The 19,960-nt window shown below is 41.5% G+C and overlaps 1 protein-coding gene across 5 annotated transcripts in view; it reads right to left on the bottom strand.

Annotated features, from left to right (window-relative positions):
- The window catches only part of raraa (retinoic acid receptor, alpha a), a 406,433-nt gene that overhangs the window by 100,649 nt on the left and 285,824 nt on the right, over positions 1-19,960 (bottom strand). For 3 of the 5 annotated variants that reach the window (XM_052102281.1, XM_052102280.1, XM_052102282.1), the window contains exon 3: positions 17,541-18,096. The exons of the other annotated variants lie outside the window; for them this stretch is intronic. In XM_052102281.1, coding sequence (XP_051958241.1) covers positions 17,541-17,688 — 148 coding nt within the window. In that variant the 5' untranslated portion in view covers positions 17,689-18,096. The remainder of the gene's footprint in view (positions 1-17,540; positions 18,097-19,960) is intronic. 5 annotated transcript variants of the gene reach the window in all.

Raw genomic sequence — 19,960 nt, 5'->3', positions numbered from 1 at the left:
AACAATGCAAAGCAGCACGCCTCAAAGTAAACAACTCATAGGACATGACAGATGCTGTAACAACACTCCCAATATTCATAAAAAATCATGACTGTGTGTGTGTCTGTCTGATTGTGTGTTCTGTAACATTTGCTTTGGCATTTAGTCTCCCCACCAACATGGACCCGCTTTCATTTGGGAAAACCAGGCTACATCTGTCTGTCTGTCTGTCTGTCTGTCTGACACAGACACACACATTTGAAAGTGAGCAAATTAAATTTTCTATCGAATAACCGAGCCCGAATCTAACATCACACAAACCTTTCGGAATTTTTACATCAAGATAATATTTAGTGTGTTTATTAAGCTGTTTTACTCATGAGGATCACTGTAATACCCACAATGCAGGTGATTTCTGACCTCACAGTGTAGGCAAAATCTGACCCCTGACCCCTAATCTGGAGAGTGACGTTCTCATTGCGGATAGTCTCATTTTATTGGCCAGTAATTTGTATACACCCCTGTGGAACAGGATGATGCCATCTGTTTTCCCTTAAGAAAAAAAACAGTACATTTTATATGTTTATATCTGCTACATAGTGTATTGGTTGTAGTAGTAGTAAATAACAGAGTGAGTGAATGTGCAAAAGGAAAGTGTCCTTTAGTGTGTGTACAGGAAGGGCTTGCGTCCTCTGACTCTGTGCTGTTTACACACAGGAAATGTTTGTTCTGTGAAGGGGAAGGAACTTACTCTCTTAGTACTCCCATTTCTCATAAAGAGTTGTGGTATAAAGATCTCTTTATTCTCACAGAAATCTATGTTATTATATTTTATCTACACATTCTCAGTATTAACACCAGCTTGAGTCTCTCTGGGTATCTACACAATTGAGTTTACGTTGCATCAGAGATAGGGGTCAATCCATTGCATATAATAGAGATGGTGCGTCAGAAAAACATGGAGAAAAGAAAAAACTCAAAGGTTTTGCAAATGTGATGTTCTGTCATGCATATCAAAGTTGAAAACTTTTCAACATGCTGCTACATACTGACGTAGGCATCCATTGACCAATGGGCATTTCAGACTGGAAGGTTCAGTTGTGCTTTTAAAGAAACTCGATTTACTCTATTGCCATTGTGATTTCAAACTCATCCGTCTCTTTCCACATCGGAGACAATGTCTTCTGGTAGGCTATAAAAAACATATTGGAACATTCCAAAGACATATTGGAACATGTTTTCAGCACATTCCATAGATGATGGGAGCTCGGGCAGAGGGATGAATCTACAGGCCTTAGAGAAGTGGTCCACCATGGTTAAGATGGCAGTGAAGAGTTGGGTTGAGAGCAGGAGTCCGGGTGTGAGTTACTGCCGTGTGCTCTCCGTAATGTCGTGGTCAGGTTGAGTTTTTTCTGATGTGACTGTGACATCATTCCCTGTCTGTCTTGTGTTTCGTGTACATTCTTTGTGTGAAAGCACTGATTCGGTTGGTCTTGTTCCTGACTTCCTATCTGGTTTGGTTTTGGTCTGTGTCTGGATTCGGACAGTCATGAGCCACGTTCTGTTTGTTTTGTTCCAAGCATATTGACGTTTTCTCCGTCATGTCTTTCAGATGCTGCTGGCACACGGAATCAACATTTCCAAAGGAACCCTGATTGTTTCCATGGGAACACGGATCATGACAACTTTCAGCTGGCGAGCAGCACCTGTCTCTTGTTTGTTCCTACCTATTTGAATCCCCTCGTATGTCATGTCCTTGACTGGTTTGTTAAATGTAGTTCAATGTTGACTGAATGTAGTCCAGTATTGTTGAATGTAATCTGTAAAGATCATTGTATGTTATCATTACAGAAAGCTTTTTGGTGTGAAGTAATAACCTCACTCTCTCTGCCTAATTGGTACTGTCTCGTGTGTCTGTTGGTTGCCTGCATGTCGGGTGTGTAGTTGCCTTCCAGTTTGCTTTGTCAGATGGGCTTCCAGGGAGGATACCTAGTCTTTGCCAGTGTGACGGGAGCTAGATTGCCGTACCCTGCTGGGTGTTGTTCTGCACCTCACTAAGCGTCAATGGAGGATTCCACAAATCTATTCCTGACTTCCACAATTCACACACTCATTCTACAAGCACACTTTTCATGGATTGCCCCTTGCACGGCCATGGTGCACGCACTTCAAATCAAATCACTTTTATTTATATAGCACATTTTAAAACCACTATGGTTGACCAAAGTGCTGTACAGTGGTATCACAGGCAAGACAGTATAACAGAAATAAAATATAGGTAATAGGGTAATTTCACAGCTTAACCATGATTTTAAGGTAAATTAAAAGCTAATGAAAATAAGAAAGTTTTAAGCAATGATTTAAAAACAGAGAGAGGAGGCGGTCCTGAGGTAATCCGGTAAACTGTTCCACAGTTTGGGGCCAGTGATACAAAAAACAAGATCACCTCCCCCGGATCTGGTTGGGTTATGCGGACGAACCAAAGAGATAATGGGGTGCCAGATTGTTTAAGGTTTTATAGACAAATGTTAAAATCTCCTCGCAACCAGTGCAAGGAGATCAGGATGGGAGTGATGTGTTCAGATTTACGACTGCCAGTTAAAAGTCGTGCAGCAGCATTTTGGACCATCTGCAGGCAGGATTAGGGAGAATTACAGTAATCCAAGTGTGATGAAATAAAGGCATGGATCACAATTTCAAAAGTTTTCCTGGATAGGAAAGTTTTTGTTTTAGCTAGGCGATGTAGGTGGAAAAAACTTGATCTAACCACTTCGTTAATTTGTTTGTCAAACTTTAGGCTACGATCAAAGAAAAAGCATAGATTCTTAGTGTGAGAAGTGAGATGAGTGAGAATACCTAAATCAATGTTGTTCACTGTTTTAAGCACATTGTCCAAACAGGATAATTTCGGTTTTATTCTCATTTAGGTGTAAGAAATATCTGTCAGCCAGGTTTTTAATTCCTCCAGACAAGCTAAGAGAGGGTCTAGAGCTTGTTTGTCATTACGTATTATAGGTACATAGATCTGTGTGTCGTCAGCGTAATAATGAAATGACACCCCATATTTGTTAAAAATAGTGCCCATAGGAAGCATATATAAAGAAAATGGGGTAGAAGCGCGGATCGAGCCTACGGAACACCACAGGTAAGTCGTGCCACTGTAGGACTCACAGTTTTGGAGCGGGTTTGTTATTAGCAATAATTAATAATTATCATAGATAATTATCAATTATTAAAATCAATAGAACACTGATTGGAATCAATGTTCAATTTAATCATTTAAATCAACAATCATCAAATTCAGTAGAATATCAATTATTATCAAAAATAATGGAACATTGATTAGACTTAACACTAGCTTATTGATCCTTCAAATTCAACAATCAAAAGATACTTGTCAATTATCAAAATAAATAGAATATTAATAAGGATTAATGTTGACGGGGCACCACCCTGGAATCAGGGACTAGTAACCAGACTGTTATACTGTCTCAATATTAGATTGTTCTCTTAGGAAAATTGATTTACATAGATCATCAAAATTCAAAAGGAAACAACAAAAGGTTTGAATTCGAGCACTGGCATCCCCTGCCAGCCTCTGACCCATGTGTATGCAAAACAAACCAAAACACTTCTCTTTTAATTATAACGAAGTTTATTGAAAATATAACATCAATTAATAATCAATACAATACAGTCTCAATAAACTTCCGACCTACAACTACAAACTAAATAGTGACATGATTAGATGTGGTAACCAAAATAAGCCTATAACACATGAGGATGGGGGGTGTGTGTGTGTGCGCAAGGAGTGACGCGCACAAAATGGCGGACGTGACTCTTGTGGAGAGTACATCAAGTGAGATTTCCGGTCAGAGAGTATGGCCGCGAATGTGGGCGGAGAGAAGACGGTTAATGGTGTCTGCCCGTGTACCACGTGTCTCCGCTTGTACGATAACTTGGGGACAGAGTTGAGCTTTATCACAAAGTTATCTAGTAGCCAAATGTTTGTGAGGGGTCGTGTGTGTGTGGTTAGTACGAAAGAGAGCGAGAGAGAGAGAGAGAGAATAAAGTGGCAGTGTTGAAGCCGGTTTTGCGATCGTGGGAGAGAAGGCAACTGTTAGTTTATCACTCAGAGACGCGGTGAATGGCTCGTAACCAGTCCTTTGGTAAGCCTTTGGTCGTTTAACGGATAAACACAGTGTGCTGGTCTCATCCGCGATGGCGTAAATACACAACAGTCCAACGTGGTTGGATTACAACACAGCAAACTCTCATTTGTGATAACAGTATGTTACATTAATACCTTGAGTATTGTTAGCAACAATAAGCGGACTCGGTGGTCCATAAACTGTACAAACAATAAACTTGATCTACAAGAATAACACACCTAAATATTCTATCTATGCCCAAACGTTAACCTCTTACTTGGATCGCGTGGGGACGCAGGTAGAACATGTGTTCATCCGTCGTTTGGCTCGGGCGATGACGGGAGGCTGTTTCCTCTGTTGGCGGGCTGGCGGAGAAATCAGCGACATCAACTTGATTGAAGAGGATTGTATATCCGCAGTTTCAAGTCGTACGTTACTTTCTTGTGCAACGAGGCAACACCTGAGAGCAGCGATTAACTGCGTCTATGCATGGCAAAGTCACTGGAAGCAAGGTACAGAACGATTTGAGGTATTTCTACTCCTGATGACATCATAGTTGAGGTGCGTTTTGTTGGGTGCCTAATCCAATAGGAGTTGAGAGTTCGATCCTTTGGAATTTCACACAGTTGTAAAGCGAGCAAGGCTTCTTGGGATTTGTAGTCTGTTTTGTACTCCCTTTGTTTGAGTTTGGCGCGGTTTTTATAAGCAAGATTTATGACTTTGTTTTTGTGGGCCTCAGTCAGGCTTTACGACTGTGTTAGGCCTGCCTTTATCTTGTATCTGAATACATGAGGCCCAACCGTTGCAAGTTTATGGCAAGTTGTTAATAACAGACAGTAAATCTGGACCAATAGTGTAAAATATTTGTTTGAAAAAGCATGGTGGTACGATATGATTTGAAGATAAGGTAGGCTTTAGACGTTCAGTGATTTCTCTGCATAATTGGAGAGAAACGAGCTCAAATTCACTCCATACAGCTGGACAATTTGGAGTCTCAACCAGGTCATGAACATCTGACAGCAGCTGAGGTCGAATACTGGTAACCTTTTCGGTAAAACAATTAAGAACATTTTCACATAGATCCACTGATGTCTCAGGAAAAATAATTGTGTAAGGATTTAAAACTGAGTTGATGGTTATAATCTCTGATAGATAAGTTTCTCAGATTTCTTCCCACTGCTGCAGCCGGTGCCGGGATCCTCAACAACCACAACTAAGTGACTACTTATATTTATAGTAAATAATCCTTTGAACTGTTCCTCTGCTCTAGGGTCTGTTTGTGTCGCTATCACTCTGACAGATAAATATACTTAAAATCAATATTAAATAGTTCAACCAAGTCAAAAATGTATTATTTAACAAAGTATTTGTGCACACTTTAAGTTAAGAGTGCAACAATCTGTTCTGCAAGTAAAAATCCCATATATTTTCTGAACAGACAAATTGATTATTAAGAATAACTTTTAAACATTTAAAGACTTATTTATAAAACAACATTTGTATATATCTGAATTCTTCGTAATAAACTCAAATATATTGTCTCTATACTTATAATTAACAAATTTAAATCAATAGATTTAGGTGGGGGTTGCGTAGCACCATGCGAGGGTTGGATGTGTGAATGGCAAGCTCTGAGCACTTTGCTAATTATACTTTTTATGTCATAAATGATTCGATACACTCTGGCATATTGTCTTCCTAGAACAGTTAAGAATCAAAGACTGAAGCCCCCGAACAACAGACCAATGTGGTGTAAGAGTTACGGTCCAATTTCCCTGATCCAGCTAGATGTAAAAATATTGTCAAAAATTGTGGCTAACTGATTAAGTAAAGTTATGACATCTTTTATACATATAGATCAGGTGGGGTTTATTCGGAGCCGCAGCTCTTCTGATAACATTAGGAGTCTCATCAATATCATGTGGTCAGTGGCGAATGATCAGACTCCAGTCGCTGTCATCTCACTTGATGCCGAAAAGGCGATTGATATGGAGAATGGGATTATCTTTTTAAGATTTTGGATATACTGTATACGGGTTCGGGATGGATGGATTATATTACAGTCAGGTCCATAAATATTGGGACATCGACACAATTCTAATCTTTTTGGCTCTATACACCACCACAATGGATTTGAAATGAATCGAACAAGATGTGCTTTAACTGCAGACTTTCAGCTTTAATTTGAGGGTATTTACATCCAAATCAGGTGAACAGTGTTTTTTCAACAGTTTGTATATGTGCCTCCCACTTTTTAAGGGACCAAAAGTAATGGGACAGATTAACAATCATAAATCAAACTTTCACTTTTTAATACTTGGTTGCAAATCCTTTGCAGTCAATTACAGCCTGAAGTCTGGAACGCATAGAGATCACCAGACGCTGGGTTTCATCCCTGGTGATGCTCTGCCAGGCCTCTACTGCAACTGTCTTCAGTTCCTGCTTTTTCGTGGGGCTCAACTCTCAGTTGCTTTCGCAGTATGCTTTGGGTCATTGTCCATCTGTACTGTGAAGCACCGTCCAATGAGTTCTGAAGCATTTGGCTGAATAGGAGCAGATAATATTGCTTTTTTAGATGTTGTTTGGCAAACTCTAATCTGGCCTTCCTGTTTTTGAGGCTCACCACTGGTTTACATCTTGTGGTGAACCCTCTGTGTTCACTCTGGTGAAGTCTTCTCTTGATTGTTGACTTTGACACACATACATCTACATCCTGGAGAGTGTTCTTGATCTGGCCAACTGTTGTGAAGGGTGTTTTCTTCACCAGGGAAAGAATTCTTTGGTCATCCACCACAGTTGTTTTCCGTGGTCTTCCGGGGCTTTTGGTGTTGTGGAGCTCACCGGTGCGTTCTTTCTTTTTAAGAATGTTCCAAACAGTTGATTTGGCCATGCCTAATGTTTTTCAAATCAAATCAAATCACTTTATTGTCACACTACCATGTACACAAGTGCAACAGTAGGTGAAATTATTGTGTGCAACATAGCAGTCATGACGGTGACGAGACATATACCAATTACAATAAACAACATACTTACACAACACAATTTACATATCAAATGTACACATACTTACACAACACGATAATTATATACAATACACACAATATGCAATACAATAAGTAAGGAGTATATATATATATATATATATATATGTATGAAGTAGTATATTGAGGAGAATATGTTGACAGTCCAGTGTGAGATTATAGGTGAATAAAGTGCAGTGCTAATTATTGATCCTGATAGATCAAGTGTTAAACAGTCTGATTGCTTGGGGGAAAAAGCTGCCATGTAGTCGGCTGGTGCGGGTCCTGATGCTGCGATACCGCCTGCCTGATGGTAGCAGTGAGAACAGCCCATGACTCGGGTGACTGGAGTCTCTGATGATCCTCCGAGCTTTTTTCACACACCGCCTGGTATATATGTCCTGGAGGGAGGGAAGCTCACCTCCGATGATGTTCCTGGCAGTTCGCACCACCCTTTGCAGGGCTTTGCTGTTGTGCGCGGTGCTATTGCCATACCAGGCGGTGATGCAGCCAGTCAGGATGCTCTCTACAGTGCTGGTGTAGAACCGTGTGAGGATGTGTTGGTTCATTCCAAACTTCCTCAGCCGTCTCAGGAAGAAGAGGCGCTGGTGAGCCTTCTTCACAACGGCCTCAATGTGGATGGACCATGTGAGTTCTTCAGTGATGTGGACACCGAGGAACTTGAAGCTGCTGACTCTCTCCACCGGTACTCCATTGATGGTGATGGGGCTGTGTTCTCCGTCTTTCTTCCTGAAGTCCACAACAAGCTCCTTGGTTTTACTGACGTTGAGGGAGAGGTTGTGCTCTTGACACCAGCGTGTCAGAGTGTGCACCTGCTCTCTGTAGGCTCTTTCATCATTGTCAGTGATCAGACCTACCACCGTCGTATTGTCAGCAAACTTAATGATGGCATTGGAGCTATGTGTTGCCACACAGTCATGTGTGTACAGGGAATACAGGAGTGGGCTGAGAACACAGCCCTGTGGGGCTCCAGTGTTGAGGGTCAGTGATGACGAGGTGTTGCTGCCCATTCTAACCACCTGACGTCTGCCTGACAGGAAATCCAGGATCCAGCTGCACAGCGAGCTGTTTAAGCCCAGAGCCCGGAGTTTCTCATCAAGCTTGGAGGGCACTATGGTGTTGAATGCTGAGCTGTAGTCTACAAACAGCATTCTTACATATGTGTTCCTTTTTTCCAGATGGGAGAGAGCAGTGTGTATTGTAGATGCAATGGCATCATCGGTGGAGCGGTTGTTGCGGTAGGCAAACTGCAATGGGTCCAAAGAGGGGGCAGAACAGAGCAGATGTGATCTCTGATTAACCTCTCGAAGCATTTGCTGATGATGGGGGTCAGAGCAACAGGACGCCAGTCATTTAAGCAAGTGATTGTGGCTTGGTTCGGTACAGGCACAATGGTTGATGTTTTGAAGCATGTGGGGACTACAGACAGGGAGAGGGACAGATTGAAAATGTCCGTAAAAACACCAGCCAGTTGATTCGCGCATGCTCTGATGACGCGGCCCGGAATGCCGTCTGGACCCGCAGCTTTACGGATGTTCACCCGTCAGAAGGATCGGGTTACATCCACAACAGAGATGGAGAGTGAATCAGCCTCTGTAGCGTCAGCCGTGTCAGCCGCGTGCAGACTTTATTCCGTTTGTAGTCTGTGATTGTGTTAATTCCCTGCCACATACTTCTGGAGTCAATGGTGTTGAACTGACCTTCAAGTTTGTGCCTGTACTGGCGTTTGGCTTCACTGATAGTGTTACGGAGGGCATAACTGGCTTGTTTACGCTCCTCCATGTTAGAAGAATTAAAAGCGGAGGTCCGCGCAGTGAGTGCCGCGCGAACATCGTCGTTAACCCATGGTTTCTGGTTGGGGTATATCCGTATAGTTTTGGTCGGAACAACGTCCTCTACGCACTTCCTGATGAAACACGTTACGCTGTCAGCGTAAACCTCGATGTCGTCATCTCCCAGTCCGCGTGATCAAAACAGTCTTGTAGCGCAGAGTCTGATTGGTCCGACCAGCACTGGATCGTTCTGAGGGTGGGTGCTTCCCGTTTTAGTTTCTGCCTGTAAGCAGGTAGAAGTAGAACGGAAGAATGGTCTGATTTGCCAAATGGGGGGCGGGGGAGGGATTTGTAGCCATCCCGGAAAGGAGAGTAACAATGGTCTAAAACCCGGTCCCCTCGTGTGTTGAACTTTATGTGTTGGTGGTATTTTGGAGCGATTGTTTTGAAGTTGGCTTTGTTAAAGTCCCCGGCAACAATGAACACAGCCTCAGGGTGCGCGGTTTCCTGCTCACTTATACTCCCATACAGTTCCCTGAGTGCCCGGTCTGTGTCGGCTTGTGGGGGGATGTACACAGCTGTGATGATGACCGCTGTGAATTCCCTCGGCAGCCAGAATGGTCGACACAGAAGCATGAGATATTCCAGATCAGGAGAGCAGAAAGACTTGATGAAATGTACGTTCCTCTGATCACACCATGATTTGTTGATCATAAAACACACACCACCACCTCTGCTTTTACCGGAGAGGTCTTTCACTCGGTCCGCTCGGTGCACGGAAAAGCCCCTGATTTCGTTGGCCGAGTCTGGAATCTCCGCAGCCAGCCAGGTTTCTGTAAGGCAGATAACACAGCAATCTCTCGTCTCTCGTTGGAAAGAGATCCGCGCTCTCAGCTCGCAGAGCTTGTTGTCCAGAGACTGAACATTTGCCAGTAGTATACTGGGTAGCGGGGGTCGATTTGCACGACGTCTTACTCTGATGAGAACGCCGGCTCGTTTTCTTCTTTTCCTTCTGCGTTTCCGCGGCCGAGCAGCCCAGACAAAGGGCTCCGCCGGCATGTTTGTAAACAGCGGGTCGGCATTAAGGAATTTGAAGTCCGGTTTTCGATGTGTAATTGTAGAACCAATGTCCAAAAGCGTTTGTCTGTCGTAAACAATAAGGCAGACAACATCCAAGACAAAAAAACAAAGAACTGTAAACAAAACAAACAATAAACCGCAGTGTTGTAACGGAGCTCGCAACGCAGCAGCCATACTCGGCGCCATCTTGAGTTTTGCTATCTCTCTTATGGGTTTGTTTTGATTTTTCAGCCTAATGATGGCTTGCTTCACTGATAGTGACAGCTCTTTGGATCTCATATTGACAGTTGACAGCAACAGATTCCAAATGCAAATAGCACACTTGAAATGAACTCTGGACCTTTTATCTGCTCCTTGTAAATGGGATAATTAGGAAATAACACACACCTGGCCATGGAACAGCTGAGCAGCCAATTGTCCAATTACTTTTGGTCCCTTAAAAAGTGGGAGGCACATATACAAACTGTTGTAATTCCTACACCGTTCAAAATTACTAATTTCTATACTTAGTTCTCGGAATATAGTGTTAGTTGGTCTAAACCCGAAGCTTTGGCACTGACAATGTATTGCCTAGTAACGGCTTTCCAGCCGGGTGCCTTCCAGTGGCCCAAACAGAGCATTAAGTATTTTGGCATTTTATTCCCAGCAAATGTGTGTGATTTAGTGAGTTGATTTGGACCCTTTATTAAAAATGTTTGAGTGATGTGGGCAGGTGGGCTTCATTACATTCATCTATGATTAGGAAGGTTAATATTATTAAAACAAATTGTATTCCAGAATTCAACTGCTACGGTCTCTCCCTATAGAGGTCCCCCTCTCTTATTTCAAGCAATTTGATAGCATAGCGACGTCCTTCATTTGGAATGGTAAATGTCCCATATTACATTTCAGTAAGTTGGATAGGCCGATTGACAAAGTTGGGCTAGGCCTAACCAAGATTTTGTTTTTATCATTATACATTCTGTCTCAGACATTTGGCTCGTTCAACTCTCAACTCAACTTTATTTAGAGCACTTTCAAAAACCACACTGGGTACCAAAGTGCTGTACATGGAGTAATAAAAAATAAAATCACATAAATCGAGCTTAAGAATGCAAAAAAACATTTAAAACCTATAAAACAAGAAGAAAATGTACCTAGTACAATTTATAATGCAATTAATTAAAAGCTAGGGAAAATAGATACGTTTTTAAGGCCCCCTGGAAAGAGAATAGAGACGGAGATGATATTATGACCAATGGAAGCTCATTCAAAACTCTAGGGGCTACCACCGTAACAGCTCTATCACCTTGAGTTTTTAGGCAAGATCGAGGAGCTGACAGACACAGCTGATCACCAGAGCGGAGAGACCTTGAAGGTTCAAACTTATTAAGGCAGAGATGTACTCAGGTGCAAGACCATGAAGAGCCTTAAATACATACATCAACTCTTTGTACTTGATTCTGTATTGGATCAGTAACCAATGTAGTGAAATCAAAACTGGGGTGATATGGTCTCTTTTCCTGGTTCCAGTTAAAAGCCTAGCAGCTGAATTTTGGACCAGTTGCAGGCGAGAGAGAAAGGCCTGACTCACACCCAGATAAAAAAGCATTACAATAGTCCAATCGAGAAGACACAAAAGCATGCACAACCTTCTCCAAATCATCAAAAGAAAGGATGGACTTCAACTTTGCCATAGTTCTAAGATGGAAAAAAACTATTTTTAACAACAACATTTATTTGTTGATCAAACCTTAGCTCAGAGTCAAATATAACACCCAGGTTTTTTACATAGGGAAGTTTTTTCCCTGGAAGCAGTGACAAATTTCTTTCTAAATTTACCTCACATCCCCTTTGACCAAATACAATAAACTCTGACTTATCCTCATTTAATTGAAGAAGGTTGTTTGCGGCCAACAATTCACATTGGCCATGCATTTATGCAGAGTCTCAAAAGAATGCTGCTTCCCATATTTAATAGGAAAGTAAAGTTGAGTCATCAGAATACAGATGGTAGTGTATGCCATGCTTATCAAAGATCTTTCCTAATGGAAGCATGTAGAGGGAGAATAAAACGGGTCCCAAAATGGAGCCCTGAGGGACCCCACATGTCAAAGGAACAACTGATGAAGAACAGTTCTCTAAACAGACTGAAATCATTCTACCCTTGAGATATGAAGAGACCCAATCCAAGGTTAACCCCTGAATACCAACCTGGTCTCTTAGGCGATTGATAAGTATGTCATGATCAACCGTATCGAAAGCGGCACTGAGATCCAGCAGCAGAAGACCAACAGGACTAGCAGAATCCACACCTAATAAAATAGCATTTAAAACTCTCAACAGAGCTGACTCTGTGCTATGACCAGCTCTGAAGCCTGACTGAAATTTATCAAGCAAATTATTGATGGCTAAAAAAAAATCATTTAATTGTGCAAGCACAGTCTTGTCTAATATTTTTGACATAAAGGATAATTTTGATATAGGTCTAAAGCTGTTCATATCAGATGAATCAAGGTTAGGCCTGTCAGAATGGATATCTCGACCCAGATAGCTCTAAAAGCCACCAATTACATTAAGTAAAACAATAACAAAATAGTGTAACAAAGCATAAGTGTATTTAAATAACAAATAAAACCATAAACAAAAAGGCAAGAAGTCAAAGACTCACAAACAAAATACAATACATAAATCCCAACAAAACACATCCAACAATAATTATTAAAGCGTTTGTATGTGTGTGTGTGTGTGTGTGTGTGTGTAAATGTATGAGAGAGGGTTAAGGCAGGAGTTTGTGGATGGTGCACGCTGGTTTACGGAGAGTTTGCATGTACCTGTTTGGTGACTGTGGGCAATGCTGCAAGACACAGAGCGAGAGTCCAACACAAGGGAATAAAGGCAAGTCAGAAGAAATCAAGGTATTTCCTGGCGCTTACACTATAGACCTTTATTTTACCGTCACACTATGAACGTGGAGCTCTTCGGCAGTTGCAGATCCTATGAACCCATGCCACTCCACTCTCACTGAAGAAGTGCAAACAACGGCTATGAAGAGAATCTAGGCCTCACTCTCTGGTGATAAGCACTGTTAGATTTCTCCCCTTGTGGTTTCTTCCTCTCTTCTCCGTTCGTGTTCCAAATCCACATCCCAGTACACAAAACAAACCTTCTTCCTCAGCTTGGCACTCCTCAGCTTGGCACACCTCAACTTCACATTAAACCAGTCTCAAATCTCTCTTTTTCTTTTTGGGCTCTGAACAACCATCTTACTGGTTACCTTTATAGCTGACATAAGTGTTGACACTTGGTACTCTGACGAGCAGCCATTTTAGTTGGTGGTGGTGGATCCTTAAAGGGGCAGTGCGCAGTTCTGCTCTGCCACAACCTCCTTAAACAAAGTGGATGGAATAACATTACACGTAGAACCCGTAGGCTTCATATGTGCAATTATATGTTTGAGTTGAGACAGGGACACAGGTACAAAACAGGTCAACAGATTTTGTGGAATTGTATAGGTAACAGGATCATTACTAGCAGGTAAGATCCGTGAGCGTATACCAGAAATTTTAACAGTACAAAATTTTAAAAACTGCTCACATGTGTCCACCGAAGGGGAGATGGGAGTAAGGGCAACTGGATGAAGAAATGATGTAATAGTAGAAAAAGAACTTTTAGAAATTATATTAGAAAAATAGCTTGATCTGGCTAATTTAACTGCTCTTTGAAATTTCATCAAACAGTCTCTCAAAATTTCATAGGACACTTGTAATTTGTATTTAAGCCACTTTCGCTCAGCCTTCCTGCACTCCTGCCTAAGAGCACGGGTATTACTATTCAGCCAGGGCTGAGCCTTGACATTTTTCTTCCTAATTTTTAATGGAGCCACAGTGTTTAAGACGCCAGAACATGACAAGTTGAACTGGGAGACCAAATCCTCAGGCCCCATACCAGAAAAAGGAGACTCCAGCAGTGATTTCAGTGGAGAAACATTAAAAGCAGCTGAAAAACTACTAGCAGTAGAGGGAGTGATAAAACGAGATGTGACAGCAACAGGGCCATCATTAGCTTGATCACTGCATGAAAAATTTGGGTTAAAAATAACAGTCTTGTGATATGAGAACACAGTGTCAGCAATTTGCACACTGCTGATAGAAAAACCAAGAGATAAAACCAGATCAAGGGTATGACCACATTTATGTGTAGGGCCAGCAACACTGAAATAAACCAAAAGAATCTAATAAATTAACAAACTCTTTGACCAGTGGTCTCGAAGGACAACACACGTGAATATTAAAATCCCCCAAAATGTAAATGTTATCTGAGCAAGGAATAATAGCAGATAAAAAATCTGAGAACTCATTTATAAAATCTTTGTTATATGATGGTGGTCTGTAGATGAGGGCACATAACACAGATTTAAATGAGTTCAGCATAATAAGCTGAGCTTCAAACGTAAAAAATGCCTCAGTTGACAGAAGCCTGCATTTAAACTTGTTTTTAAAAATAACTGCAAGGTCCCCACCCCTACCGACTGCCCTAGGTGACCTAAAATAACTACAGTCCGGAGGTAAAAGTTCTGAAATAGGAGCCATGTCGCCGATGCTGAGACAAGACTCATTAACAAATAAAAAAATCCAATTTCTGAGAGAGAAAAAGATCGTTCAGTATAAAGGACTTGTTAGAGAGAGATCTTGCATTGATAAAAGCCATTGTCACAGAGATAGAGTCAGATGAAAGATTAGAAGTCACATGTGTATTTCCTGACCTACCGCTACCCAGGGAACATAGGTTGTTTAGGTTAGCTCCGTGGCCTTCATGCCGCCACCTCGAAACCACGGTCAGCGATGGTCGCCACCCTGATCCAGATGAAGTTGGATATACAGGCACGGTATGAACCCCTCAGAGTCGGCAGCACTTCAACACCATCCTGCACTGAGGCCACAGATGAGAAGAAAGTAATACTTTGTGACTTCTTCGACCTCACTAATCGTCCAGCCCACTTTCGACGCTTCCTTCTCCGTTTCCTCCGCAAGCACATACACCAGGGCAGGTGGCAGACTTGCGTCAGCGTGACCGGCGCAGCATGAGAAGGGAACCACCAGTTGACACTGGGATCGCGTATCAAACAGTCAGTTACCTCCGTTCATAAATTTAAAAGAGCCAAGCTATCATAGACCAGAACACAGCAAACCGTGCGAGAAATAAAGCCAATGACAAAGATGCAAGCGTTAACATAGATAAGTCATGTTGGCCATGACTGCAAGCCGGTAAACAACCTGGCGCCATCATTGGTCACTTTCACCTGAGAGAGCCCCTCCCTGGATTTGTATTGAACGGGAGGTTCTAGCCCCTATTTTGCCATTGCAAAGCCTTTCTATTGAACTAACCGGAGAGGTTGAGTCACACCCCGTTGTCTCGCGTTTGCATGCGGTATGGACAGAAGTGTTCAGAGTGTTTAATTCAGACATTTATTTAAATATTGCCTCGAGCATATGGCTTAACCCAAAATTATGTATTAATAAGTCCGCTTTCTGCTGGTCAGAGTGGATTGTGAGGGAGGTTAATTTGCTCTTTGACATATATGAGAGTGGAGTGTTGAGATCTTTTGAAAATTTGGTTCAACATTTTAGGATTCCCTGATCTCAGTGCTTTTGGTATTTACAGATGCACTGCCTGCTGTGTTCTATTTTTGGGGCTGGCATGCACCCCTCTGGGGCGGCAGGTACTCTGGAAGTTGTCATTGCTGTGTTTGAAGGGGGCCGTGAGGCATCAGTGTATTACTCTCTGCTAATTCAGAGTCTGGGGGATGGAGCTTCAACTTTGTTCAAGAGATTATGGGAGAAATATTTTAATTTGGTATTGGAGGAGGGAGTGTGGGCTAGGATTCTATAAAACATCAAGTATACATCTAGAGATGCAAGGGTTCGCCTTATGCAATTCAAGATTTTAGGTGGTGTGATAAGATACAAGAATTTTGATTGAGGGTTCAGAGTGTTATGTGTGACGTAATGGGTTCTCAAATCTCATTTTGCCCCAGAGTATTTTAGGTGATGTGGTGGCCAGTGATATAGGGGATATGTACATGAAGAATTGTATCCCAGCCGGAGTTATGATTATGTGTTAAGTTATCCTTAGAAGATGGAAGTCAGCTGGAGTGCCCTCTTTTCGTGAGTGGTATGCGGAGATGGGCAGGGTAGCGACATTTGATGATTTGTTACATAGAATGCTAGGCAACATGGATCTTTTCAATTAAAAATGGGGCAGCTATTTAGCCTTTTTAGAAGGCTCTTGGGGAGGGGCAGTGTAGAGAGACGTAGCCTTTTTGTTTTAGTTTTTTGAATGTATACTTTAAATGTTTTTTTATTGATATAGTTATTTTTCTAAATATTTTCTACAGTTTTATGTGGGGGGGGGTTGTACATTTATATAATGTGATTCCAAATATTCTGTTATGTGTGTTTTTTTTAACTATGTTATATGGAATCAATAAAATTGTTAAAAACAAAAAAATCTATAATTGTATATTTTTCTATAGTTTTTTATTACGTTACTTCATTTGCAATGCTTCATAGGATTGTAGTTCATTCCCTGATTAAAGACATAAGTACACAATCTTGTATCATGACTTTTTGTCAGATTTTGTCTGAATAATCAAAGTTTGTAATATTGTGATTCACCTCTGAGCTGGTTGGTTTGGTTCATGGCTTACACCTCTTTTATTAGGAATTTTATTAAATCTCTATGAAAAAAATGGGAACCAAGGGGGGCCTGGTTATCTCAGCGAGTACTGATGTTGACTACCACCCCTGGAGCCGTGAGTTTGAATCCAGGGTGTGCTGAGTGACTCCAGCCAGGTCTCTTAAGCAACCAAATTGGCCTGGTTGCTAGGAAGGGTAGAGTCAAATGGGGTAACCTCCTTGTGGTCATGATTAGTGGTTCTCGCTGTCAATGGGGCGTGTGGTAAGTTGTGTGTGGCTCGTGGAGAGTAGCATGAGTGTCCACATGCTGTGAGTCTCCGCGGTGTCATGTACAACAAGCCACGTGATAAGATGCGCAGATTGACGGTCTCAGAAGCGAAGGCAGCTGAGGCTTGTCCTCCGCCACCCGGTTTGAGGTGAGTAACCGCACCACCACAAGGACCTACTAATAGTTGGAATTGGGCATTCCAAATTGGAAAAAAAGTGGATACAAAAAATGGGAATCAAGACCACTGAATAAGTGCATAAATTGCATAGTTAGCTTAGCAATATATTAATACTATTAAAATCAAATATGAGTTGAGTTTACAATATGCTTCATGTGATGAGTGCTATTTGCATGATGCACAGTTTTGCTGCCTATGTAGTGTATTCTACTGTAGGCAACAGACAGAAAGACAACTTATTAGCTTTTGAATGTCTGGTGATTGACACCCCTTCCTGTGTGATACAGAATTGTAACTCGAGCCAAAGTAAACCAACACTGTCACAATCAAACTCTATCAATCACACTTCATTGAGCAGGAAATCTCTGAAGTTAAAGAGGGTAGTACTCACTGGCTGGTGAAGGCGTACTGTATCCACTGAGGGGTAGGGTGGGCAGTGAGGGTGGAGATAGCCCCCCCAGCATGTGCGGGAAGAAGTATGAGTAGTGGGCCAAGGGGAAGCTATTGAGGTGCGGGCTGGGGTTACCCTTACCAGACATGGCCGCTGCTAGAGTCCAGCCCGGTCACACAGAAAAATCCATAACGGCACTCACCATAGATGCTTTAGATAAATTATTCCACCATTAGGCATCCAGCGGAGATGGAGGATGCATTTTGGTGTGTAAACGATTATTCCATGTGTCGCTGGTTGATGATGTCTTTAGAAATGGTGAGTCCAGATGGATGATTGGAGGGGTGACTATCCTTTGCTGCTGAGGGGTTTTCTGTTGGGTTGAGTTATGATGAAGTTGCTTCCTGTTTTATGAAAGCTGATGTCATTTGAAGCTGTTGTGTTTATTTCCAAAAGAAATGTCCTAAGAAGATTCAAATCTGTTTAATGAATCCAGAAGTCAGAATGTGCATTTGTAAATGATCAGTTCCACTTTTGTTTTGCTTAATTTAAACTCCTGCAGGTTTAAAAAAGAGAGAGAGAGAGAGAGAGAGAGAGAGAGAGAGAGAGAGAGCAGAGAGAGAGAGAGAGAGAGAGAGAGGAATTGAGATGAAAATTGAAATGAATCATTTTATTATTTACATTATTGTTTATTTTTTAATAGACACTTTTAGTGGTCTACAGATCTGATCAGTCTCATGAAATGTGTAATTTCGATTAGTTTGATTTAGTGGGAGTGAATCAGTGGTAGTGATTCAGTGGGAGTGAATCATTGTTTGAGGTGAACTTAGGTGACATTACTGAGTCTTGTATCACATGTTGCAATGACTCTGTAAGAAAAGACAATTCTGTCCAGTTCACCGCATAATTTAATAAGACTGATTACACCAATCTGTCAGGCACACACAAAATATGTTCAAAGGAAAAAGGAAAAAATCCACTCAATACCGCTCAAACACCAGAGGTCTGTTGCTTTAGGGGCATGTCTGTAAAATGTTCAGCAGTGTTTTTGTCTGAACACAGCACATGTACATGGTTTCCAGTGAGAGAATGTGTGTGAGCTATTTCTTCAATATTGGAGGATTTTTAGAGTCAGGCCACTGTTAAGGCCTGGCTTTTTTCATTTTGATCAAACTCACTGGCTACCATATACATGTGCTGTGTTCAGACAAACACACTAATTTAAATTTTACAGACATGCCCCAAAACATTTGACAGACCTCTATCATTTTGAATGGAATTGAATGGATTTCTTCGACACCAATGGACACATATGTGTGTGTTTGTGTGTGAGAACAATGAACAATACCAATCAGTCATTAGTATAGCTTGATGCATTAACCTAATTAAATCAGATAGACATCTTTAAAGAACACTAATATTTTTAGGACTAGATTAATTTTAATTCAATGCCAATGAAATAATACATTTAATCGTAATTAACCTCATGCGACACCGGTCAACATGCGTGGACGTAGTATTTTGGCTTCGCTATATGCAATGCATAATTTACATGAAAAAAACTAAATGACTAAATATTGTTCAGAAGACTCTAGACCAGTGGCTCTCAACCTTTTTTGGATGAACCTCATGTTCCACATCTCGTGCCTTGCTTCTCACTGATTCTTGCAGCGCTGTGCGATTAAGAGCTTGAAACGATCTGTGAGTAAAAATGCACCTGCTCTGTCAATTGAGCCGTATCCATCTACAGAGCCATACAGATGCTTTAGTGGAGGTTGTGACTCCACCTGTATATTTGACGCTGCAAAACCAGACACTTCAGATGTGTCACTAGACTTAAGTTTAAAATCAGATGAATTGAGGTACAAATGCATACCAACCCATATAACGGAGAACTGGTAATCTAATATTCCGAGTCTAGATAAAAGTTTTTATGCAAAGACGAACTTGCCGATCGATTTGATAAAAGACTGACAAACGCCCCCATTTGTGACCTAACATCCCCCTTGCTTCTAATTTGTTCTCAGCACCCCTAGCATCCTTTGAATGCCCCCGTTGAGATCCCCTGACCTAGACTGTCATTTAAGGGTTAATCTTATGATGCATTGTGTCAAGTGAATAAACAACATGACGTCAATTTCCTTGAAGAGCTCCTACGAATGCAGTGCCAACAAAAATGCCTCTGGTAAGAAATCGCTTTACATTTTTTAATTGAAACCTGTTTGATTGTAAAAAGAGAGTCTCTAATTTCGTTTGATAAGCTGCTTTAAAACAGCCGTACATTTCTCAAGTGTCAGCGCTGATAAACATAATGTCCGTATATGTGGAAACTGGCACCGCATTTTCTCAGAAGAAGAAAAATCATATTTGATATATTCAACACAGCTGTGGGTCATTTAGTATCATTTCAACCCCCAACA

This window comes from Xyrauchen texanus, chromosome 33 (genome assembly GCF_025860055.1).
Source record: "Xyrauchen texanus isolate HMW12.3.18 chromosome 33, RBS_HiC_50CHRs, whole genome shotgun sequence".
NCBI lineage: Eukaryota > Metazoa > Chordata > Actinopteri > Cypriniformes > Catostomidae > Xyrauchen > Xyrauchen texanus.
Note: the sequence above shows the minus strand (reverse complement) of the source record. Positions and strands in the feature narration are given on the sequence as shown.